The 27239-nt window shown below is 28.9% G+C and overlaps 1 protein-coding gene across 6 annotated transcripts in view; it reads left to right on the top strand.

Moving 5' to 3' along the window:
- Window positions 1-1140: 1140 nt before the first annotated feature.
- The window catches only part of Polr3A (RNA polymerase III subunit A), a 72107-nt gene continuing 46008 nt past the window's right edge, over window positions 1141-27239 (top strand). Inside the window, exons 1-18 of one of the 6 annotated variants that reach the window (XM_076462087.1) lie at window positions 1141-1211; window positions 2367-2489; window positions 3208-3343; window positions 4154-4303; window positions 4947-5106; window positions 6170-6324; window positions 11406-11459; window positions 14241-14362; window positions 17762-17861; window positions 18334-18411; window positions 19225-19362; window positions 20105-20152; window positions 22327-22430; window positions 22834-22879; window positions 23261-23356; window positions 24340-24480; window positions 24635-24704; window positions 25218-25345. In XM_076462087.1, coding sequence (XP_076318202.1) covers window positions 2446-2489; window positions 3208-3343; window positions 4154-4303; window positions 4947-5106; window positions 6170-6324; window positions 11406-11459; window positions 14241-14362; window positions 17762-17861; window positions 18334-18411; window positions 19225-19362; window positions 20105-20152; window positions 22327-22430; window positions 22834-22879; window positions 23261-23356; window positions 24340-24480; window positions 24635-24704; window positions 25218-25345 — 1770 coding nt within the window. In that variant the 5' untranslated portion in view covers window positions 1141-1211; window positions 2367-2445. Of the gene's footprint in view, window positions 1418-2366; window positions 2490-3207; window positions 3344-4153; window positions 4304-4946; window positions 5107-6169; window positions 6325-11405; window positions 11460-11863; window positions 11933-14240; window positions 14363-17761; window positions 17862-18333; window positions 18412-19224; window positions 19363-20104; window positions 20153-22326; window positions 22431-22833; window positions 22880-23260; window positions 23357-24339; window positions 24481-24634; window positions 24705-25217; window positions 25346-27239 lie in introns of those variants that run through there. The other 5 variants (XM_076462091.1, XM_076462089.1, XM_076462092.1 and 2 more) reach the window with 5 other exon arrangements.

Raw genomic sequence — 27239 nt, 5'->3', positions numbered from 1 at the left:
GATTTGTTTAAGATGTTCCGTCAAAGCTATACAACAATTATATGCGCTGGATATCTCTAATTTTTAACTGATAAGGAAGGTAGAATAAACACCAACAATCACCAACTTTTGAGCTCCTCTAATCGAAACTTTCATTTAACCGTCACTTTTATAGCTCACAAAACTACGAATCTACCACTGGTAGGTTGATCACCAGGCTACATTTAACCCGACATATTGATATCTTTTTTTCTGATTTCTTCTACCACCATAAACATGTTGAGTTCGAAATGTTTGGAAGTGACGTTCTCTGTACTTTTACTTATGGGATTACAGGTGACTAGCGCCTATGTATGTACTTTTACTTTCTTAGTCTAAACAGAATATCAACAAGATAAAACAATAGATTATAGATCAGTTATTAACCAATAAATTATTTTATGTTCATAGATACGATATTAAAACAGTAACAGAATGAAACTTTGAGCGTGGAGACTGAATGTGTTTCTGATGTCTGGAACCCCAAAATAACTTTAATCTAGCTGGATTATTTCTTACCTCATTTATTAAACTACATTCATTCACAGTTTATCAAACTACTAGCTGTATTATTAGTGGAAGGGGGGAATATTATGTTATATCATTTCAACTCAGACGATGACGAAGAATATTCTAAAAGTATTTATCTGGCACTTCGAGAGGAGTCAAGGGTAGAAATGTCAGCGGAGGAGTCGTGCTATAACTTCAATGAGTGACATCTCTGTCGACCACCTAATCTATAAGAATACCTTCACAGCAGTTACGAAAACTTTTCTTGAATATATCTGAATAAAGCTATATTCTTCACTATTTCTAGAAGGGTAAAATATAATCACATTATCCCCTATTTTAAAAATCTGGAAGAATTACACCATCATTCATACAGCGGACGTAAGAAAACAATTGAATGCACAAATAACATTTTGTTATTTCTTGATGAGGAGAAACCCACTCGAAGTAAAAATGTATCTCAGAACGGCTAGTATTGATGTTAACACTTTAACCTAACGATAACCTAAGAAGGTCTAAACGTTGTTCTCTGCTTTATTAGTAAAAATTTTAATACCTATATCAGCCATTCTGAGATACATTTTGTTATTTATATAATTTATGTTGTAGTTACTAAGATGCAGATGGCGTTAACTGGTATCAAAGCATGGTGAATGTGAAAAGCAGGATTTTAATTGAATTGTGTATGTTTCATTTTTCAGCATTTGAAATTTAAAGGTCAACGAGTATTATTTTTTTCCTTCTGCTGTATGTATTTACCTTCATTCATATACATCTTTCTATTGAAGCAATATATGTGGTTAACAGCTGAAGATCAGTTGAGAACATTTGATTTACAAACAATAATTATGTCATTTAATGATTTACTGATGATTTAATCAGTAACTGAGTAAGTTCCTTAAGCCTAGAATTTACTCTATCGTAACATCAATAATATTAACTTATGATTAAGTAATCGTCTTTAACAGTACTATATGCTGAAGAAATAGAACACTAATCGGTGAAAATGTTACTAGTACTACTACTACAAGCACATCATTGAAGACTTGTACAAATTGTAGCAACATTTTGAACTATGTGCATTTGTATTTGTATGTTTGTTTTTGACACTTGACAATTTCACTTAAATATTTCAGTTGATAAATGAAGCATTTTTAAAGCAAAACGTTTTAAAGTTAAGTTATTTAATTTTAGATAATTTCGATTTTAAATGTAAAATCACCATTAAAAAACAAATGTTATAATTGATTTTGATCAAGTGATGAAATTTCACTTGCTTCTATAGCTTCAATAATTTAAACTATAAATTACCAAAAATGTGGCAGTTTGTTGCTAAGAATAAGTTATTGACAAACTTCCTTTGTCAGTTGTACTTGATAAAGATAGGGCAGTATTCTTAGACTGAAGTGTTCTGGCCTTTTTAAAAATTTTGGATATTCATTTTTTCAGTCATAGGCTATATTCATCATCTGGTATTGCTGCACCTCTTAATTTTATAAATATGTTAATTTTCAGTAATGAATGGTGTCTATTCTTGTATTACCTGTTAATAATGTATTATACAGCTAACCTAATAATGTTTTAATGGTTTAAGAACAAGGTAATCAATTTGTTTTAGACATATTTTCTGAACAAGCTGTAACTGTATACATATATGTTTGAGTTTACACTTTAAGGTGTGAAATGTTTTATACAAGAGTTAAAAACTACTTGAAATTTGCTGTGTTGAAAGACACTGAAAATTCATTTTAAATTTCTTGTAAGGTTAACCAGTTATTTATGAATCAATTATTAGATTGTTTAGTGTAAGTTAATAAACTAACATACTGAATCTCTAGTTTTTTCCAGAGTCTTTTAGCCAAACTGTATAATATTTGATTCAAGTTTGAGTACAGTTTTTAAGTGGTTTTAATCAAGATGGTAAAAGAACAGTTTCGTGAAACAGATGTGGCCATGAAAATGTAAGTCAAGATATTAAAAAGCTTTGCAATTAAATATTATCAATTTACATTAACATTATTCCATATAAAGTGTATATAAAATTATAGAATAGTTAGAATGTTTTCATATTTATAAATACAAAAAGAAAAAAATCAATATTTTCTCTAAACTGTCACAAAATAAGCACTTTTTCTAATAAATTTTACCAGCAAACTTATGCATTTCAACCTTACTCATATTTTACAAAATTTTAACTTATGTGTTTACATATTTTATGGTACTGTTAAAACATCCACATAACTAGCACTTACCACATAAACTAATATAGAGAAATAATACATTTAAAGTATTAAAGTGTTTATATATGGATTTCCTAAGAAAACATTACGTAGTATTAGTAAACATAAAATGTATCTAACTTCATGTAAACCTATTTTGTTGTTATGGCTTATTCATTTGAAAGCTGTTAGGAGGGTACATAATTGCTACTTTTTTTTTTATCAGAGTATATTTGAATATATATCTAATATGTATTTGCTGTCCTGACACATTTTCTTCACATGAAGTACTTAGATGCTTCAAACTAGATTTACTACTTAATTGTAATTTTTAAAAAAAATTAAGTAGAAATACTACCTTACAAAAGCACTACTAACTAGGTATTAGGTTAAGTTATTCTAGTATTTTTTTGTTTTTATGTTATTCAGTAAATAGATTAACAAAAGTTAATTTCCACAGAAGCCACCTGTGTTTTGGAATTGAAAATGCCAATGAAATAAGACAACAAGCTCACATGCAATGTGTCAGCAAGAATTTATACATGCAGGATAATAGTCGTAAACCTGTGCAGCATGGTGTACTGGATAATAGATTGGTTTGTATTGAAACATTTATTATGTATTTTAGCTAAAGTGTAATTGTCACAAACCTGTGCTCTATGCAGTTTTTTTTTCATGGATATTGCTTAATTAAAATTTTCTGTTGAGTGGCTTTTTTTGCCAAATAAGGGTTAAAAAATAAACCTAAACAAAAAGAAATGAAGTTTTAACTTTGCATATAAACATAAATTTAGTTATACTAGGCAAGCTTTTGAAATAGTAAAGTATTTTATAAGATAACTAATACTTCACTGTCACATCAATTATCATTGAAGTGGTAAGGCAAGATTCTGACTCAGTAAGTAACCTATTTTCTCAGTTATGATTAATTAATTGGGAAAACTGTCTTGGGAAAAAAGTTTACAAAAATGTAGTTAATAAAGAAATTGGCATACAAATATATTGAAAGTGAAATATAAATAGTAACATCTGAATTTAGATTTTTTTTTCCTGTCATGTGTAAGCCACTTAAGACATTGAAAATTTACCTTAACAAATTTCTTTCTTCAAGTTATTAACCTTTCTGTATTTGAGTTTTAAGTTTAAGCTTTCCCTCAGTGATAGTCTTGCAACTCCTTTGCTCCTTTATTAATTAGGTTTTGAATACAAGTAAATTAGAGAGAAGCTTAGGTTTAATTAAAAATTAATGTTGTTTATGAAATCATTCTGATCTAAAGTATGGACCTAAATATGATAGGTAATTATTAGATTTTTAAAGTTGGAAAATTCTTAATACTTAAATGCCAAAATTAGTTGTTTTTTTGTTTTTACAGATAAATATAGATGTGCATAATTCTGTCTTTTAGGGAACCAGTCAGAAAGATTACAAGTGTGAAACGTGTGGAAAGAATTTGGCTGACTGCATAGGTCATTTTGGGTTTATTGACCTGGAATTACCAGTCTTTCACATAGGTTACTTCCGTGCAACTATTAGTATATTACAGTGCATTTGTAAGGTAAAATTTATTTACATAAATATAACAATAAATCTTGAAACTGACAGGATTATCAGTATAATTATAAGAAATAATTCTTATATATGATTGATTTAATCTGTATTTAAACTAATAAAAGGATTTTCTAAAATAGCACACTGATCACAGTCAGAGTTTGTTTTTCAAGTTCATTTTGTAAAGATATAATTAGAATTGTTTCAATATACTAAACAAACTAAGTATAAGATAACGGTTGTTACAAAATATATCAAGTTTAGGTTTGTACTATACAGTAAAATGTGTAGACTTCATATTGTTCAAACGTATTTGTGGTTTTTGTAATGTAAAGAATGTAGTTATTTTGTTTGCTCTGATCAAAAGTTGATATTAATTGATATGTAGGATTCATTTATATTGAGTACTGGTGAAAGTGGAACCAATATCTTCAGATGTACTTGTGCTAATGTGCATACTACAGTTGTGTTAACTATTAAGGTTTTATTGTTCAGAATAGGGTAATGTTGGTGTACAGATTATAATTCTGATGAAGTAAAGGGTGCAGTTTTTCATGTATCATTAATTTATTTCATGATCAATATTATTTGGGTAAGCCTTGTAATTATGCCAAAAAAGGGAATTAGGAAACTAAATATTTATCCTACAGACATGCAGCAGAATTTTACTGTCACCGCAACAAAGAGACGGCTTTCTTGATACCTTAAGACGGCCCAACATCAGCTATCTCCAACGAAAAGTTTTGCATAAAAAAATCATTGAAAGATGCAAGAAAAACTCCACGTGCGTTTACTGTGGTGCTTTGAATGGTAAGTATTACTGTAGATATACAAAATGTTTTAAAAACTTTACCCTTAGTTTCCTGCTATTTATGCTGCTTGCTGAGCTCAGAAACAAATGTGGCTATTTTCTGTGCTCATGTTCATTACCTGGATGGTTTATGTACTGATTAGCTCTTATTGCTCTCCTATGAAAGGGTAGCCATTAACTTAAAAAGGACAGAAAAGTTTTAAAAAAACATACCAAAATCTGAAAACGGCAGGGAAAAATTGTAGAACCTTTTGTTTTAAATCTCAGAAGTTACCTGTATGCATAAAACATAGTTTAGCTGTGCAAGTTATTGGTGTATTATAGCATAATCTTTGTATGTCAGTCTGTTTTATCTGAAATAATGTTTAAGTTTCATGATACTTTAGTTTGAATATTCTTTTATAAATAAAATCAAACATTGTCTATCACCAATGGAAATATAGGATTTTTTCTCCAGCACAATTTCTCAACTAAATATATCCTAGAGATATAATTACCTTTTATATCTTGATCAACAGCTTCAATAGTTTCAATTATTAAGAAAAGCTGTAGTATTAGTGTTTTTTATGTGCATGTGTTCAGGTCTGGAAAATTTGGATTTTTTCATATTAAGTAAAAACACTTTCATACTAAAATGTATGTAAGTTAATGCTTTTATCAGAAAGCTAAAAAATGATAAGAATAGGTTTGAAGATTTGTTAAAAATAACTTTTATTCATTTACAGCTGATGTTGTTTTACTCAAAATAAAGCAAAATGAAAATGTTCTTAAAAGATTCAAATATATTAAATTAAAAATGTTCGTTGACTACCAGCACACAAACAGTAACTCTTCTAAGAAATGTTAAATATCAGCCATGCATCCATGTGGAAAGTTTCCTCAATGAATTTTATTACTTTAAAAAAAAGTGAATTAAAATGAGATTTAAGTTTTGATTTTTTGTCAGAATAAGAAAATTTAAGGTTAAAAACACATTAAAAATTGAGTATTTTAAAGGGTAAAAAACAAACAATTTTAATTATTAGCTATATCTCAAAGTATGATATTAAAAAACTGATATAGGTGTTGTGAAGAAATGTGGTCTGTTGAAAATTGTTCACGAGAAATTTAGACACGTGAGAAAAAATGATACGACTGTATCCGAGTTTTTGGCTGAATTTGAAAATGCAGTGAACTACAATAAAGAGCTTGATCTTCATCTCAAGAAAGCAGCTCAGGTATGTTCTTTTTTTTTTAAATGTTCTGTGAATAAATTTTTTTAATATATATCATTAACATGTAGAAAATGTAATGCCTATTTGGACTGTTAACCAGAAAATGTTAGACATCTATATCTGTTTTGTAAAGCAGTAATTAGTATTTAAGTTAGTGATAATTAGTATAAATACTGCAACGAAGGCAGTTGTTTGTGCTAATAATTATTCGTAGTATTCTTATCTAATTGTAGGAAATGTAAAAAAAAGTGAACATTTCCTTAAAATGGGAAAATGTTCAGATTGTGTTCTTTCATTATACACAACTCATTACCTCAGTATGATTTGATGTACAGAAATTTTATTCATATAAACTGTAATGTTGTTATATATTAAAAGTGCTATTGTTTATTGAAAAATAACAATTTTTTTTAAGAACTTCAGTTTCTTTGTTCTGTGTAAAGGTATTATCAAACTCTTACATACAGTTCTAGTGAAAGTTGTTTTAGTTGTGAGGAGAATAATACTTTTGTTTTAAATTGTATTCTGTTATAAAGAACTAGTTGTACATACCACAGTAATTATTCTAATCAGTTGAATATCAAATACCCAAAGTGTGACATTGTTCATGTATTTTTTGATTATGGTACAATTCAGTGGATGACAGGAGTTTTGGTTATGTACATAAATACTGACATACATGCTTTGTCCATTACAGTAAGAAAAGACTGTTTTTTCTTTATATCAGTCATTATTGCAGCGATTTAGAAAAGAGGGAGGAAGGATTCAGTAACATGATCAACTGTTTTTTTCATATTTAAAATTGCTAATTTTAGACTTTTTATTAGAAAAACATTTAAGAGATCAGTGTGATTTGTATTTTATGTTTAAATTTTGTGCATTTATTATAAACAGTCATAACTACACAACAAACAGTGGAAATGTAGTGATATCTGTGTGGTTTTGTATATTTATCCCTACCTCATTCTCTACTTTCTAACATTACTACCCCTCTTCATAGTTGATTATTACAAACTTTTTTAATACTTGTTTTTTCCCCTCTTTTTTTTTAAAGCAATTTCATTATAGTATGTTGTTAAGTAATTTAATTGTAATATATACTGTTATTATCATATTAGTTTTGTTAGTATCTTTCATTATATCAGTGCAATGATATATCGTCTAATTGGTAACAATAGATTGTTAATTATTGCTGGCCATTATCTTGAATTGTTTGACTTAATGTTGAGGAACCTAGAATAAGGAAGGAACATTTAAAAATGTATAGCTGTATCATCACTATTTGTGTTTGCATTAATTTTGGCATTGCCATCCATAAATAATTTTATACTTTCAAAATGTTTAATTACTTGTTTTGTGAGATTTTATCCCCTGATTGAAAGCTAGTGTATCTATTGAATATGTCATAAAATGTAATATCATATGTGCTGTTTTTTTTCTTTTATTATTCCTTCACTTCATATGTAATATAGGGATTGGCTTCCTTAGGACATCTGTATAGTATACAAAGCATTAAGTACTCTACATGCTAGAGCAATGTAATGTTCATCTATTATTGGCTGTTAATTTCTGTTTGAATGTGTACTTAAGTTTTCTTAAAGGACTGCCAAATTTTTATGAAAAAAGATAACTTCATTTGGTAATGATAACGTCATTTGCACTAGAGTTACGAGTTTTTTAGCTTCTACGAAGCACTACCTTTTAAGCTCGCAGTAAAGCATTTATGACACTTTGCTTACTCCATATTTTTAAGTTTTTTACTAAAATTTATTTTGCTTCATTTTGATAAAAAGTTACATTTCTTAAATATTTGACCATGTTAGAAATTTGTAATTTTATACTATTTCATTTTAAATTTGGGTTATATTGGATAAACAACAATATAATTTTTTAGTAAAATTAAGTAATATTTAAAAAAGATTTTGTTTTTTATTTCTTCATAACACATTCATTGTTGAGAGTTTTAACTTGTACAACTTCACATAACGTGAAAATTCATTTTGTTGGCAGTTAATGTAAAACTTACCTATTTTGTGATGACGAGGAACCTACTTGAAGTAAATATGCATCTCAAGATGGCTTTTATTTTAATAAAAGTTTTAATACCCATCCCAGCTGTCTTGAAATACATTAAAACTTACCCATAAAAGCTCCAGCCTCACAGGTAAAAAGAAAAACTAAGTTGAGTGACCTTGGTGGATATAACTAGACACTTGACATGAATTTCCAAAAAGAGTTGTTTCAAGTTTGTGATGAAAAGTACATTTTCTATTATAAAGTGAAAAAGTAAAATGTTGCTTGCATATGATTTTTCTGTTTTATTTTAAACTTGAATAATCTCAATGAAAAATGTACAAGGAGCTATTGGAAGAGACTTACCAATCTGTTGTTATAGTGAAATTTTTCTCATATATTTTGTGTTGTAGACATTAAAAAAAATAATTTTAACCATTCTTACAGCTTGTCGAGACAATCATACCTGGAGTATTTACTGGATAAAATATAACGCTTCCTTTGAGTGAATCTATATTGCAAGGCTACTCTTCAAGTTTAAATACAAATTACACATACAAATTTTACTTTGAAAATTTGAGGATGCTTCACTTTTCAGATTATGCATATGAATATAACTAACGCTTAATAAAATTGTAACTTTTTTTGATTGTGGCAGGGTTCTTAGTTATTATATTAAAAAATCTGTTCCAAACTAGAGGCTGATGATTTAATCAATTACATTTGAACAGTGATAACATCAATTAGTGTCATGTAAAGTAATAATTTAATCAAAATTATGTTTATGTTGATGATTCAAAGTTAGTATTTCTAACTATTATTGTTTTAGACTTCAGCAATATATCAAAATTACAATTAAATTGGTTGTTATGAAAATAATCATTTAATGTAAATTAGGGTTTACAATTATTACTATTTTTGATTGTTACAACCATTTGAGTAATTGAAATATGACTTATGTTCGTGCATAATGACTTCTCTGCCCAGTTGTAGCCATATAGGTTTTTATTTTTAGTTTTTTCAAAAACATTGTGATAATCTATTTTTGATCAAAATCTAAAGCAAAACAAAAGCAGACTAATTCAATAACCAGAAACAATACTGATTTTAATTTAATGTGAAGTTATACAAGAAACCCTGTTCATATGGACTGTTTTGCCAAATACACATTTTTATTTGTAATGTTTTAGCGTAGAGGTTATTCTTGGTTAACCCTTTCCCAATGTCTCAGTATAATATACAATAGTTAAGTATTTGCACTATAACTTTTGATACAACATGTGTATCATCATTAAATTTGTCAGACTTTTAGTAAAGATTACAAGTTTTTGTACACAAAAAATCAGATTTTTTTAATGAAATATTTTTACTGAAGATTTGTTTGTGAAAATATTGATATTGCTGGTCTGAATGCAAGGTGATTTTATGTTATGAATTAAAGTTTTCTTTGTTCCAGAAATCTCAGATCATATTTGTGTAAGCTCTAAAATTTTCTAAATGCATATCAAATGTTTGTTTTCAGTAAGACTATATTTTATGCTATTTTCTATACCCTAACTGTATGGGGTCTGTCACTTGAACAACCTCATAACCATCATAAAAAAATTAGGAAATAAATGTAAATTATGCTTTTTTCATGCTAAAATGACTACATATTATAACACAAGAATATAAATGTTTAGTCTGAGTAGCTTAAGTCTCATAATGCTATATATATTTATTATTTTTTATTAAACCTTCCAGTTATGCCAAGCTAACATTATATAACTTGCATTTACACAGTGCATGTGCCCTCATGTTATGTATCCAGTAATATAAAACTGACCTTTAGTCTTCCCTGTCTTGGCTGTGTTTTGGTGGACAAGTATTTTGTAATGTACAGTCACATATCAATTGTTGTACATTATATATGTATATAGATTATTACTATTTAGAAATAAATTATTAAACTTATTTTTCTTACAATACAGAGCAATAAAAGAAGTAAATCAAATAATTATCTTTTCTGTGTATGACCTTTGAACTTGGTTGCTGCTGGACATAGATTGTAAAGCCTTTTAAAATTTTGGAAACAGAGGATATCAAAGAAATTTTTTATAGATTGCATATGTACAGTTGAATGAACAAAAAAATCATAAATAACTATACTGATACCATAGAATTCCACTGTAATTTATTAAGCTTAGTAACTACGATGTATTTAGGTTTAAAAAATATATGAAACTTTGAGCAGACTAAAGACACACCCTACCTTCATGAAATATTGGTTCAAAAGAATGTGGTCCCTTGAAGGATATTCTCAATGATTTTAATCTTTGAGAAGGCTACATTTTAAGCTGTTGATTGGTAATTTACATGCCATATATTTAAATAAATGTATTCAAGGGACCATTTCCAAAAGTAGAAAGAGGTGAATGGGACTACTGATTTTGATTCAATACATAAGCCATATTTCAGAAACTAAAAAAGATATCAGGTTTCTATTTAATATTCTAGCTTGTTAATATCAGTAATTTGAGTTCCTAATTTGTATCAAACTATAGGCTTAGTATTTTGACATCACAGATGTCTAATTTTAAACAATGCTGCATTCAACAAAGCACATGATTAACTAAAATCTGTATTTAGGTGTCGTCTTTTAATATTTATTTTTGATCAAGATATTAACTCGTATATAATGTTAAAGTTTGAATTATATTCTATAATCTAATTCCAAACTTTTTGTCATTTGTAAAATAGTAGTTCGATAAAATTTTGAATACAAGTCAACAAACACAATGGCATGGTCTTTGACCCCTGACCCATCATACCAGTTTTTCATATATGAACTCAGAATACTTTAGGTTTGTTTCTTGAGTTTCACAATATTTTGCAACATGATCAATGTGATTTTTAGTAGTTATTCACTAGAGTTGCAAATGGCCTGTATTTAAAAGGATCCTAACAGTTATTTCTTTTACATTAGAAGTAACTCAGTATTTATTACTTTAGTATAAAACATGATCATATTTTAATTAAGAACTAATCCTGCTTTTTTATAATTTTTGAAAATGAAATTTTTTTATTTATAGGATATGTTAAATCCACTGAGAGTTCAACAGTTGTTCCAACAAATTATTGATGAGGTAAGTGTTTTGACTCTTTTATTTTAAATTTACCCAGAAATTGTGTGTTTATAAAATAAATATTGCTGGAGTATTCATTTATTGTAGGAGATCCTAGTTTGTGTAGAATTTTAACTCTTGCTATTCATTTGTGCTTATAAGGTCAGTCTTACCGAGTTCTAATTATTCTGAAAAAAGATGCCATCAGTATAATTAAAATGTCTTGTTGATTAGACTTTTTATACTTCAACAAAATTAAAAAATAATGGAATGCCAGCATAAAAAAACATTTGAGTAATAAGCTCTTATAAAAGATTAAATATTTGTCATATTTGTCTTGTGAAACTCTCCACATACATCAATGTACTCTCTATCCTGGTATTGTATATAAGTACCTCCTTCAGATACTATTATTACTTTTTCAGACTGATCCAATTCTCAGTCTTTAACACAGGTTCTTAATGGAGGGGAAGTTCTGGAGAGTGTGACTGGAGGTAAGTATTATTGGAATATAATTTCAACTTATGCTAACATCCAACACATACTTACCTCCTCTCATACCACATCTAGAATTTCACATTGACAAGGTGGAGGGGTTGGTGATGTCATTATTTATGTAGAATATGTCTGTGTAGATCATGGGCATGTTAAAAGTAGAAGAAGATTAGCACCATAGTGGGGAAACTGCAAGATATTCAGAACAAGTATACTATTCACTAACTCGTGCAGTGTGGGTGGAATTTAACATGAATCATGTTTCATATTATAATTTATTTCGAATGAGTTTCCAATTTATTATATTTTGTATGTTATATGTTATGACTTCAAATAACTGGAAATTGGAATTTCAACTTAGAAGTTAACTGAATGTCAATATGTATCAAATTTATGATACTAGCTAACAAGATTGATGTCCACAATTTTATTTCTTGCCACAAATATATCACATTTTTGGTTGGAGAATTTAGACTAAAATATATACATTTGTGAGTGGATCCCAACATCTAATAGTTTTGTAATGTGTTTCAAGCCACTGGAATCATGAGAGAAGGCTAAACAACACTGAAATGAACAAACCCTCTCTTCAACTTGATGTTGGAAAGCAACACTCCAAACTCAGAATTATGGGATTCTGTATGCTGTACTTGAGCCGATGAAAGAGAACTCATTCGATCTGGAATTTTGAACACTCATCCTCACTTCCTAACTGTATGGGCAATGGGCAAGGTAAATTCCACTTGCTTTTGGAATTATGGGGAGGATGTAGAATAAACTGCTTAAGCAAGGATCCAGGATATGACCACTCTGTATTAAGAATTATAAGGAAACAATGGACCTTTTCCATGAACAATATACTGAAAAAATATTGATGAAAAGGATGGGATACATTGAAGCCAACCAGGTAGTCAAGCATCAAATCTTATCCAGCTTTAAAAGTAGGCTTCCATGTAGGCTGATGTCACTCCTACTGACATCTTGGGAAAAAAAATCCCATCAAGAGCCCTATATAGAAGACTCCGAACTTCACCCATTTCCCTAAGAGGGAAGAAAATCATTCAAACGTTCTGAAGGAATAACTTCTGTCTACTCCCCTTCCCCTGGTGACTAGAAACTGAGAGTGGTAAGGACCCCCTTGTTTCACTAGTAGAATACATAGGGGATGACAATGATCTGAAAACAATGCAATAGGTGAATCAACTTTTAAATTTTTAAAAGTAAACTCATCCTGATTTATACAATCCACTGATTGGAAGGGAGAGGAAGAATCCCTTTATGATTTACTCATGGTAGTTCTGGAGTGATGGTCCAGCATAGTACAATAATACCACATGGTTTGCCTTTAAGTGGTCTTATGGGACACCTCATTTCTACGGAACCTGTTGCAACTCAGATAAAGTATATTATATTAGTAGTTACTATTTATATAAAGTTGTATGCAGTAGATTAAAAATTATTTATGACACCATAGAGCATACAAAGTGATTTAAGCTATAATTTGTGCTTTCTGAAAATATCGAATACTCAGAGCTTTTTTATGGGTGAATAAAGAAATCAAATGAGAAATGTGGGAATTTTTTTTTATGTACATGTTTCATTTCATTTATGTCTTTGCATTTGAATAGGAGTTTTCTGCTTGAAGTTCAGGAGCTCTGACCACTGAGGCAGTTTGAATATTACTAAAAAATGGTAGCTTATATATGGATAGATAGATGAGTTTTGTCATATATAGCTTAGAGGTTACTGTGAAAAATATTAAGAAGTGAAGAAATGTGAGGATACACTATTAATTTAATTTATGATGTAAAATGTTACCTGACTGTGAAGCAGAAAAAACATGTGAGAGTACAAGATAAATCTGATTTGTGATGTAAAATTTTGCCTGACTGTTGAAGCAGTGAAAAGATTTTTGTTTGCTGGAATTTATAATGAACAAATGAGACTTGTTGCTCCAACAGTACAAGCAAAATTTATTGTAGTCTGTTGTGATAGATTTATAATTATCTGTTTAATGCTTTTTGCTCAAATGTAGAATGCTTAATGTAAATGAGATGAAATGTTTTAATATAATGTATATTAAACTGTAAAATACTATTATTGTGAGTGAAAATAGGGCAAAAGTATATATTTTACCATTAACTGCTACATTAGTGACTCACAGTGGAATTTTTATATTATTTACATTGAAGTAACTGAAACAAAAAGCTGTTTTATTTCTTTTAAGATAAAAACCTTTATTATTTCAGTAGTATTTGGTTTGTATTCATTGATCATTTGTTTAAGTTTGTCTGTTAAATGTTTTAGGATATACCTCTACTGCTGATGAATCCAGAAAGTAGTCGTCCTGAGGATTTAATCCTAACTAAAATAGCTGCTCCTCCTCTCTGCATCAGGCCATCTGTTGTGTCTGATCTGAAATCTGGAACGTAAGCTCGTGTATATGAATAGTATTTATTCCAGTTACCTTATACAATTATTTGAAATGAAAATTTATTTGTTTTTTTCTTGTGTAAATGAGAACTTATTATTTTGTCAGTACTGGTGATTAAAAACGTGTAGTTTGGAGTATAAGGTTACATATATTTATTGAAATTTACATAATCAGAACTGAATATTGACTCAGGTATTTAATCCTCTCACTGTCAAAGTGCACATGTCACAAAGTTTTAGTTACATTCAAAATTTAATCGAGCTACTTTATTACATACACATGTGAATAAAATTGGCATCAAACATAGCAAATCAAATTTTAATGTTATATGAGTCATAAGCTCGTAATTGTACAAGGAAATATTTCAAAGAATCATTTGTTTCTTGTAGTATGAGAATCATGGCTTTTTTTATTCAGGTCTTCTCTAATTTATTTACCATTCCTATCTGAAGTACAAAATTTAACATAAATTGCTTATTATAATATAGATGTTACTAAGCAAAGTCCTATTTTAATAGCCTTTAACATTCTTTGTTCATGTAGTCATAAACTATAAAATTAGATTCACTTGCCATGCCCACCAGTCACATTCACTCTTACCCAAATTGCCAATAGTTCTTACATTAGTTTTAATCTATTAAATGAAATGGTGTATTACATTGTTTTTAGTACAGAGTTTTGTCTATTTCTTCAGTTTGAAAGTTTCTCTTGTGAAATGTAGATCAAGAAGCTTTGGAAATCATTTTAAAGCTTTTATGTCACAGTAAAAAGCCAGTTGAATTATGATAGCTTTAGGACATTGTGCATGTTACTGAAAAAAAAAAAGTAGCCTTAAATTTCATTGACAACCAACAGCAAAAAACAAAAAGTCAAAGGTAAGTACTGTATTTCTTTTTTTTTCAGTCTTTTTTATCATCATAAAGGAAAAATTAGAAACTTGTTTGGTTAGATTAGTAAAGATAACAAAAATTAATAAAAGTTATTCATGAGGTATGCTCACAAGCAGGTCATGTGCTACATAATTTAATAAGTTGCGATAAGCTATGCTTTCACTAAGTGATTTACAACTTGTGTGGCAGGATTATTTGTTAAATGTGGATAAATGGGCAGTAAAACTAATTAAGTATACACAGATGAAAGTAATTTAGGTTTATTTTGCATAGTGGTTAAAAGGTTGGTCAAATGAACAGAGTCTGTATAGAGTTAAGATAGAGAAAATAGCAGGTAAAATGTGAAAGTTTACTGAAGAAAGATGTTTCATATTTATTTAGGTTTTAGAGATAAGTTAAAATGAAATTTAAAGTTTTTTTATGTGAAAAAGTTGTTTTCAGTTGTAACTTGAAAGTCACCTTGGACTCAAAAGAATCAATACTCTGAATCCATATTTTCATGGCTATATCTTTAGTACTAAATAAATATTTAATTTTAACTTAAAAATTACAAATTTATGATATTAAAATTTGAATTATAATATGCAATTTGATACCAAATTTATTGACGTACATTCATAAACAGTAGTCCATTAACATTTTTAATATAACTCTACCTGTGTGATGACATGCCCTCAAGCCACTATAGCAAAACGACTAGTCAGAAAATATGATTTTATGCACAAATATCTTGTATTGCTTACTTAAAGCTTTCCAAATTTCACAAAGATACACAGAACATATTAAAAATTATAGTATGGAAACTCTTATGGTTACTTTGACTGACCTCATGTGATATGGAAAGTGTTACTTCACAAGACTGTATTTAGCTATTCTCATTTTATTTTAAGAATTCTCTGAGTTTCCATAATATAATAGCCAAAAACAGAAAGAAAATAAAACTAATTAGATTGAGCCACTGTATATTTTTATATGTTTGTTATTAATGTATAAGCAAATTTAATTTCTTTTAGAAAACTTACAACAGAAATAATTTTTCTTTATTTTGTTATAAATGCTCAATAAGTGAATGGTGTTTGAAATTATAGAAATTTCTGTGCTACATGAATCAGCTTTTTGGATTCTAATTTGTTACTAAACCATCATTTCCTATGAGCAGTGTGTTTTATACTGAATACACTAAATCTTTGAAGTTCCCATATTTCAGAAGTGTTTTTTTATTCGTTGTACACAGTGTTTCATCAAAGATACACAGTATCTTTCACTGGTGAAATGTAGTGAATAAAATAAACCCAACTTTTACCATGTACAACCAATAAAAAAACTTCTGAAAATTCTAAAAATATAGTTCTTTCTAATATTTAAATTCATTACCATTGTAAACTTTATTTACTAAGTGTGAACCATGGTGTAATTTCTTTTAATCAATCAGTAACAGTTTTGAGATATTGTAACTTTTGTGATAACTCAGTTTCTTCTGATACTTTCTGGTATATCCTGTTGGCTAAGTGGTAAGCTACAGGTTTAATCTATGTGGTTGGCACAGGATGGCCAATATGTACTCTTTCACTAGTATGTTAATTTAGATAATTCAAATTTCTCATTGAATTTGTCAAAAGTAGTAACTTATACTCAGGTGTTTTCTTGAAATTCATACTCGACTTCTTTTCATAAGACATCAAAGATACTAATTTTAAAAGTCAATGTTTCTGATGTTGAATTTTTAATAAAGTTATTAGAAGAAGTTTCATACTTAAAACATTTGCTCTCACATTGCTCATACATGAGTGATGTGGTTTTACTGTAATGTACAGTGTCACTCACATATGAGTGATCTACAGTATTTTATTTTGTTAAATTGATGTCTTGCAAATGTGATTCACAGTACTTTAAATTTGTATGTAGCTATTTGAGCCTGGTTCGCAAAGGTTATTCCCAAACCTTTTATTATGGTTTTAAAATAGTATTCAGGCAGAAGAACACTTACTTTTATACATGTCTATTATATCACAATACCAAATGTGATATGGAAATGTGTATTACAAAACCTTCAAATTGTAAATTATTGTCAAAAATATTTTTTTAATTTCTCAAATGGGTTATTTATTACAAAATTAAAACATACCTCTTGTTAGAACAAAAATAATATGAGTGACATGGTTCTGGAATTAAATGGACTTTCATAGAGGCCCATGTCACTAATTTTTTGAAATAAAAAACAACATAATTATACCTTATACTTAATAACCCTAAATTGTTTTTGAAATAAAAACAACATAATTATACCTTATACTTAATAACCCTAAATCTAGCAAAAAAAGTACTATTTGTTATGAAAATGAAGTTAAGCCAAAGCACAATTCATTAAATAGGACTTTGGGATTTAACATGTTAATTATGATTAGTGAGTAAGTATCTGTGTAATCAGAATGTTAAACTTCTAAGTGTAATTTTGAAATGTCTATTGTTAAATCTGTATTACTTGTCTGTTGATGGATTGACAGAAATGAAGATGACCTTACTATGAAATTAACAGAAATAATATTTCTGAATGATGTAATCCAGAAGCATCGGGCATCAGGGGCAAAGATGCAGATGATAATGGTAAGTTTGAGAACTCTGTGCAGGAAACTATTGCATTCTCATACCTAATATACTGCAAAAATACATGACACAGTAATATATTATGTTTCTGAATTTACATGAATTAAAAAGAGAGAGGAACTGCCTGATATTTGTTGTAATATTTAATTTTGGTTTATCAAGAAAGAGGAAATTGACTTAAGATAATGCTTGAGATTTTATGATATCATTTTTCTGGCTTCAGAAGAACTTTTGATAACAAATGTTAAAAAAACTTTGTTTCGGCCTAGTAATATCAGCTAATCATAAGGTAACATTGAAAACTTGTGGTTTAGTTTTAATAGTAGCAGAATACTTCAACAATTAGAGATACTGAGCTCTCACAACACTGAATCCCCATTTTGAAAGGTTTTTAGTTTAGGTGCAGTTACAATTCAACTTATGTATGTATGTACTTCCAAGTATAAACTTAAAAGTTTCTGATATGTCACAGGAAGACTGGGATTTCCTCCAACTTCAGTGTGCTTTATACATAAATAGTGAGACATCTGGGATTCCATTGAACATGCAGGTAAACATTTTAGGTGGAATTTGTTTATAGACATTTTTTATTTACAGTTTTATTAAGTACAAAAAAAGACATTTGATGCTGTAAATAATACTTTCTTGGTACCTATTGAAATACAAAATATAAAATAGGTAAATAAAAGATAAAATGATTAACATTTACAAACAAAAGTACTACTTAGAGCCATGTGTAGAAAAAAAAGTGCTGTGTAAGACTACTATACTGTGCAAATGTAAGGAAACAAAACAAAATGTTGTTCATTACATTTTTTTCTTTAAAAGAATTGAAAAATATTTTGTGTAGTGAAATTTGTAGTTTTGTGTTAACATAAGTTATGCTATACTGCATACTGAAAGGTTGTAAGTGTACAACATTACATTGTTAATAATGCAAGAATTAGCACTGTGAACATCATATAAAAATTACAATTGTATATATCATACAAAATTAGCACTGCATTTCCTATAAAAAAAACTTAGAATTGTTTGAAGCATCCTGTAAAAAATTTGTTACAGGATGTACCACATAATAGATAGCAATGCATGTCTCATAAAAAAACTTAGCACCATGTGCTCATGAAATGCTTAGCACTGTTCTATCATGAAAACATGATCAAGTACTCCATGAGATTTAACATTGGGTGTACTGGGAAAATTTAACTCCACTTGTATCATGAAAACCTAGCAAAATCACTGTGTAAAGTATATTAAAAACAACAACACTAAAAACAGACAGTATTGATTTAATATTTTTTTAATTTTATCATTAGCACAATACTTACTTAAACTGTTACAGTACTTATGATTTGGTTTATAGCCTAAGAAGCCTACAAGAGGATTTGTTCAGAGACTGAAGGGAAAACATGGACGTTTTCGTGGAAATCTCTCTGGAAAACGTGTAGATTTTTCAGGAAGAACAGTAATTTCTCCAGATCCAAATTTACAAATCGATGAGGTAAAAACTTGTACATAAATAACAGAGTATTCTGTTTTGAAATATGTAACTTCATGTTAATAATAAACCTGTTTAGTAAAATGTGTAGATTTATATTAATATGATAAGTATAACACTATTTTTTGAAAACCATTTTGTTGTGTTAATATAAGGTTTGTAATGCTGTATGCTGAAATGTATCCTTATGTTAAATTAAGATTTGTGATGCTGCATACTGAAATGTGTAACTTTGTAGTAAGATCTATAACATAAAGGAAGTATATTAACAAATATAACCAAAACTAATCTCAATTTTTTATTGTTATTATCGGTTCTAAAATTTTAAGACAAAATGATAGCATTGTGATAAATAATTTGTCGTGTAACTGAAGAATACTATCATTTTCATGAAATTATATAAATATAAATCATGGAAAAGAATGTTGTTTGAATAACTTCTTAAGTAATCTGAGAATACTGGCTACAAATTAGACTATAAAATTAATTACTCTACTTTTATTTGGTTTGTTGTGAATTAACAAAATTTATTTGCAGCAGAAACGAATAATTGTTTGTGTAAAATTATAAATTTTGTGAGGTTTATTTCTAACAGAAAGGCATTTGGAGTTATTTTAATGTACTTAAAAACAAAGTATGATGTTCTTGACAGTCCCTCATTAATAAGCTCTTTATGATGCAAGATATATCAAAGTTTGTTTTTTCCTGAGACAGCTATTAAAATGATAAAATTCAATGGTTGTAGGTGGGTGTACCAGAACATGTAGCAAAGATCCTCACTTACCCTGAAAGAGTGAGTATTATAAAGCTATTTTACTGATTTGTTTTACTCACACACACTTTTTTTTTTCTGGAACAGTGAGTATCTAGTTTTTACCTTCACTGATCATTAAGCTCAAAGCTTTAAGATATTAAGCTAATTTTGTTTTCCTTTTGTACTTTTAGGCCACAGATCAGTCCATTAATAGTTAGATCTATAAGCATAGGTTATTAAATGTCTCGTTACTAATTATTTTGACCATCTGCTATTCTTTCAGTGTTTTGAAAACGTTTGTGTGCAATATTTTGTATGTATTTTTATGTATTTATACATATTTACTTATATGCAAATCAAGAAAAGCTTCAGCCTGTTTAATTTCATTCAGTAACATTTGTTTTTCAGTAATTATGTTTGGAAGCTTACAGTGTATGTATGTTAATATTAAACGTATTTTGTGAGTGTGTGTAAATTCCTGTTGCTCTAACTTTGATAAAGTGTTCAGTGGAGAAAGAAACAACTGATGATTAAAAGGGTTGAAGTTCTTCCTGTTTCATATATATTGTTTATTTGTTGAGTAAACTGTACAGGGTAAAACAACTGCATTTTTATATATATATAGACAATCATATCAACACTATAAAACAATAATGAACTTAATATAAATGAAAAATATTGCCCACGTTTTGGGGTTTGAACATGTCAGTACTTGAAAGTGAGGATTGTGCTGCAGCAGTATAGAAAGCAGTCTGCACTAGTATGGAGGATGCAATGAGATTGGTAGAGGGTGATCACATGATCAGTCCATGTTGCTGTAGTGATGCAAAAAATTTAGGAGTATAAAAGATTGGTGTGTTATTCATAAAATTTACTAATGCTTTGAAGGCAAATGAAGGTTGAGATAACTATTGGTGAGCTATATTAGATAACTATGCAAATAATGGACTTAATATAAATCAAAACCATTGTCCATGTTTTTGGGTTTGTGTTTGTGAGTTTTTGAAAATGAAAGTTGTGCTGTAGTGGTAGATGAAGCTATCTGCACTGATGTGGAGGGTGGTCACATGTTATTGTAATGGTGCAAAAAATTTGGGCATATAAAAGACTGGTGTGATGCTCATAAGATTTACTAATGCCTAAAGAGCAAATGAAGGTTGATATAGCTTTTGCTAAGTGGAGGTAAGTGGCTACTGAAGTACATTTTCAGTGTTAGAAAATGTTAACTTTTAATGTTTGTTAATATTAGTATTCTAGACAGTGATTTTATACTATAGCTTCTTTATATTCTGGTTTTCTTAGTGTATAACATATTAGGGGCAACAAAATACTTAAAAGAACTTTTTATATACATTGTTTGAACAAATGAATATTGCACTGTTGGAATTTTGATGGAGAAAGCAGTAACGAAATGAATTTTGCTATTGTGATTACTTTTCTGGAAAGTATCAGAACATATTTGATTTAAAATAGCAATTAATTAAAGAATTATGATGTAAGTTTTTTAAGTACTTACCAAAGAGCTTTGTTAATTCTGATACAACTGTGGTCAAGAAAATACCAACCAGAGACCTATTTTTTATTGAAGAAAGAACCAATGAAAGAGCAGTTAACGTGAAAAGGACTAATGCAACTTTGTTGAAGGAAAAGACAATTAAAGAGCTGTATATTGCACCAGAGTATTACTACATGTTGGTAGTTTATTCTAAGAAGTTAGAGTGAAAGTAAAGAAGTATATGTTATATTATCTCAGCCACATTACATTTGCCATACTCAGTACTGTTAAGGCCTTATACTTTGTAAAAGGGCATATCAAATTTGCTGAAATATGAGAAAGAAATGGTATAGGCACTATTTACTGTAATTGACTTTCATCCAACCATTTAGATAGTGTCATAGGACATTAGCAACAGTATTTTACAATCATACAGTTAAACTTAAGGCAGCATAAAAATCTAGGTTTACTGCTCTGTTTAAAACAAATTTGAAATATTAGTGCATTGTGCAATGTATTTTCATTTTTACATTCTTACTAATGACAAAATCACAGTTTAGCTGTAATTAATAAGTGTTTGATACATTCAATTGGGTGTAAAGTTTAGAAATGCTGATTGAAAAAATAATTGAGTGATAAATTTGATTACATTTTATATGTTATTCAAACATGAATTTTTTTTATCTACTCTTGTGTTACAATTAAATTCATTTCATAGGTTACCAAGGCAAACATTCAGTTAATGAAAAAACTGGTTGTAAATGGTTGTGATGCTCATCCAGGAGCCAATTTCATTAAACAACGTGGGTCTAGTCTTAAAAAGTAAGTTGGTAAAAACAGAAAACAGGTACTTGTATATGATCATTTTTTCTGTTTTTAATTTTTGAGTCTTCCTGTTCAAATAGTTTCTTTAATTAGGAGTTATATTTGATTTGATGATGTATTTGTGGTTATCAATATATTACTATGAACACATACTTTAAACACACATACAGAGTACAGATAACAATTTTATAATAACTTTAAACCTAGTATTATCCTGTTCACAACATGCTGCTTTATATTGGATTGATAATTTATCCCAGTCCTCTTGTCCGTAAGAAAAGAAAGTGGGTTAAAAAGTATTTGTTTTACTCTCTATTATCAGTATTAAAGTTAATTGACTCTGTAGAATATCATTATTTGTATTATTTTGTACTCGTTTTTATAATTTTTTTGTATTTAGGTTCTTGAAATATGGAAACAGACAAAAAATTGCACAGGAGCTCAAAGTATGTATTTTTGTCTAATATCTTAATTTGAAGATTTTTTATGTGTAAATAGTAGAAATATTCTCTAAGAATAGCAATTTCCCTTTGTAGTATTATAGGTGCAAATAATGTTTAGATAACATAAAGTGGAAATGTTAATAATTTTAATTTCTTGTGACTGAAATACAGTTCTTCATTGTCAGTTGCTAGCTGAATGTTTTTTCTAGCAGTAAACCATTAGATCCGTCTGATTTTTCATATTAATATTGTGTTGTGAGGACCCTGTTATTTGGCTTTATGTGATCAAAGGTCAAGGGGATATCTTGGATATTGATAGTAGTTCTAAAAATATTTGTGTAATAAGGAGACAATGAAAAGTTACGAATTACATATTTTTTCCAGCTTGGAGATACAGTAGAACGTCACATGCTGGATGGAGATGTTGTTCTGTTTAACAGACAGCCTTCATTGCACAAACTTAGTATAATGGCACATCAAGTGAGTGAGGCTTAGTGTATTAGTGTTAAAATGCATTGTTAAACTCTAGACTTTATATATTGTCTAATTATTTTTATACCAAGGTATTAATACATTTTATACTATCATTTGAAACTCTTCTTTTATTTTATGTGAAGATATTTTTATTGATATTTATTTTGAAATATGAATAGTGGCCCTTTTGAAACAAGTTACCCCTTTAAACACTTTTACACAAGTCACTGTGTTACATTCAGAATTTAACTAAACACCTTTACTATCGATGTATATGAATGAAATTAATGGTATAATGTGTTTGGATTTGAAGTTTCAGGTTATTTTAGTTTTAATTTCTTTGTTTCAAAGGAAACTAAAAAAAACTACTTAAAACTTGATGTATTGTCACATGACAAATGAGCTATGAAATTTCTCTACTCTGGTATTCTGTATCTTCAATTACATGATGCCAGTTGTTTTTATATTTCCTAATTTTAATCATTTCGTTACATGTTGATGATGACAGCTAATCAGTGATACAATAGAGATAATAAAAAATTAATGATGCACATTTACCTTAAAAAGTACTTTTGGTATGGTGTTAGGTCTCTAGAGATTATGTAAATGAAGGATGAAAACTATAAGATGGAAAAAAAAGTATTTTTATACTTGAAATGAAAATCACCTTGCGCTCAATTTATTAAGAGTTTGGATACAAGTAACTACTATGTATAAATAACAGAATTACATCATTCTTTGTGTAGAAGATACTTATGATCGGTTTTTAAAAGTGTACATTAAAAAATTTCAGAGATACAATATGTGTTGTTGCACAAGTGAAACTCTCAATATGACTTCCACAACTTACAGCAGCATGATGCAAAAGTGTTAATGGTTGATTTGAAATAAACTGTGTTTAAGTGGGAAGACTGTATTCATGTTAACAGACTGCAGAATAATTTTATATATATAAAGTACTAAGGCACTCATTTCAACATTTCTTATAGGCCAAGGTTATGCCACATCGCACATTTCGGTTTAATGAATGTGTCTGTACACCTTATAATGCAGATTTTGATGGAGATGAGATGAATCTTCATCTTCCCCAGACTGAAGAAGCTAGAGCTGAAGCATTAGTGCTTATGGGGGTAAGTTATTCATTTTATTAGTGATAAAAAATATGTACTTCAGGTAAAGTATTTTTAAGAGTACATTTTATAGAAGATAATAGAATAAGACATAATAAAAGATTGATGAGCTAGTGGTGATTGTATGAAATAATTAGTGATTGGTATATTACAGACAAAAGCCAACCTTATAACACCAAGAAATGGAGAACCTCTTATTGCTGCAATACAGGACTTTATAACTGGTATGGTGTGTTATTCTATCAGCCACACTAATTAGTTGAAATATGTTTCAGGAGTTGCTTTTACTATTTTACACCCAAAATTTTACTAATAGTAAAATTAATTTCAGTTTTGGTAAAGTTATTCAGAGTCTTTCTCAAAGTATATTCATGTTTTGTTAATATGATAGGAGCCATCTCAGTTTGCTCTGTTTGTTTTTTTTGAAAATATTAACAAAATTATATTAATTGGTATTTAATGAAAACTGTCCCAAACATAGTTTTATTAATCTGTCATCTCAGTAATAAACTTGGAGATTTAACAGAATGTGAGAAAAATTTTGAAATCCATATATTTGTGTGTTTCCAAAGCTTTCTAATTAGTAACTCCAGAATGAAAAATACTCCTATGCTACTTATTAAATGGAGAATGAGAAGTTTGTTCTTAAAATATCCAAACGTTATTTTTAAGCCAAATGAAAGTACATGAAGTGAGTTACTGAGCTGGTTTATGTACTATTTGTTTTGTTTCATTAGGCACTTACCTTCTTACTCAGAAAGACACATTTCTAGACAGAAGTAAAGCCTGTCAACTCATTTCCTATATTTTGGCTGGAAAGGACATCAACACCAAACTTGATCTTCCACCTCCTGCAATTCAGAAGGTGAGATCATGTTTGATCAGATAATTGTTTAAAAATTGAACATTGTTTTATCAGATTGCATAACAAAGTGATTTGATTATTTTAAATTGCCATACTGTCAATCCAGATATCTCTTTAGTCTCAATGAAAGCAGAACAGTAAATATAGGTATTTTAAAATTGGTTTTTAACCTATTTTTCATCAAATATATATATTTCATGGTATAATTCTACTCTTTTTCATTGAATGACTGCTTTATTGAAACCCCTTACAGATTTGTTGAGTACTTACTTAATTGTATAGGTTATTCTTGTGGTGTATCCATTGATTTTGTGAGACATGTAAATCATAAATGTAGTTGTATTACAGTTAGTGGGCTACAAGGAATAAGAGTCTCTTTGACCTTCAGAAAGGCATGCTATAGATGCCCAGCTATCATGAATATTGTAATCAGAGACAATCTGTTTGATTTAGTTTACAGATGTCTGTCATCAGGGCATGTGAGCAGTTGAAAATGAAATATACTATGACTGTGACAAAGTGAAACTGTGGCTATTAACTGCTAGTCACAGACTGAGGGAAAAGATAGCTGTAGAATCTTGTAAAGTGCATTAGACATTAATTTGTTTTTAGAGTGATTAATTCCTACAACAGTGGTCACGATTTGACTTGCCAACACTACTATTACAACATCACAAAAAAGTATCTTCTGTAATCAGTACAGAAACTGCTTATCACAGAGTAAGAAAAGATAAAGCACAGTAACAGTTTTAATATGCATATTTTACCAAATAAATGACGAGGAGCATATGATGTGGTTCATTTAGTGGTATCTTCACCTTCTTCTAAAGATGTGTAGAGAATATGATACAAGACACAATCTTGCTTGCATTGTTTCGATGATACAAGATGCTGTAGGTGTTGTATTACCAAGAATTATTTTATTTCCATAGAAGAGCAAATGAAATCAATTATATGCATGATAGCTTTTATACCAGTTGTGCTTATCTACAATGATGCATTGCTATTCTGACAGACATTTTCCAGGAAAAAAAGATATTCAATGTGTCTTGCATCTATAATGAAAATTAGTGTGAAAAGCATCTAAATAATTTTATGCATAAAATTATCAGACTGATCATCTGGCAAATGAATGTTGAATTTGCTAAAGTAATCCATTGCAGATATTGTGCATCGAATGCAGATTGTATTCCTTAACAAATGCACTATAATAAAACAACATTTGACAAATTGTGGATTCTGTGAAACTATTGCTATGGATAAATGGGGTTCATCTTTATTAGATGGCAGTCCTAATATAAAAATTGCAAGTCAGTGTGTGCTATCAGGGAAGTATTAAATAACCACCCCACGTATGTTATAGTCTAGGGTATATAGCAAAATAAAATGAATATATGAATTAACTAAAAGTTATCAAAATGGCCATAAAATGTTTATAAAATACATAATTCCCTAGCATGAAAGAAATAGTATTCAAACAAACATTTTATTATGTTTCTCTACTGATGTGGCACATGGAATCAGTGCTGGAACATCTGACTGACCAGGAAGTTAAAAACATTAACATATTTTTCAGCAGTTATTTTGTAATAATCTGTGAATGTATTTACGTTTTTATTTATTAATATCATTATCTTAGATCTGTAATAGCTTTTTAATTTATTAATAAAGTGTTTGCCTTTAGAATGGCTTGTCTGTTTGTAATAAAATGTTCTTATAACAACAGTTGTTTAACTATAGGCACCACTATTATGTGGGATCTGTATTTTGACTAAGGTTGATTTAAAGTATTGGATAAAATTAAGTTGCATAAAACCATGGGAATATATCACTTATATGAAAACCCAGTTTAGAGCTGTATGATTGTCCATTGAACTTAGAGTGAACAGCCACT

The sequence above is a fragment of the Tachypleus tridentatus genome, chromosome 10 (assembly GCF_004210375.1).
Source record: "Tachypleus tridentatus isolate NWPU-2018 chromosome 10, ASM421037v1, whole genome shotgun sequence".
NCBI lineage: Eukaryota > Metazoa > Arthropoda > Merostomata > Xiphosura > Limulidae > Tachypleus > Tachypleus tridentatus.
Note: the sequence above shows the minus strand (reverse complement) of the source record. Positions and strands in the feature narration are given on the sequence as shown.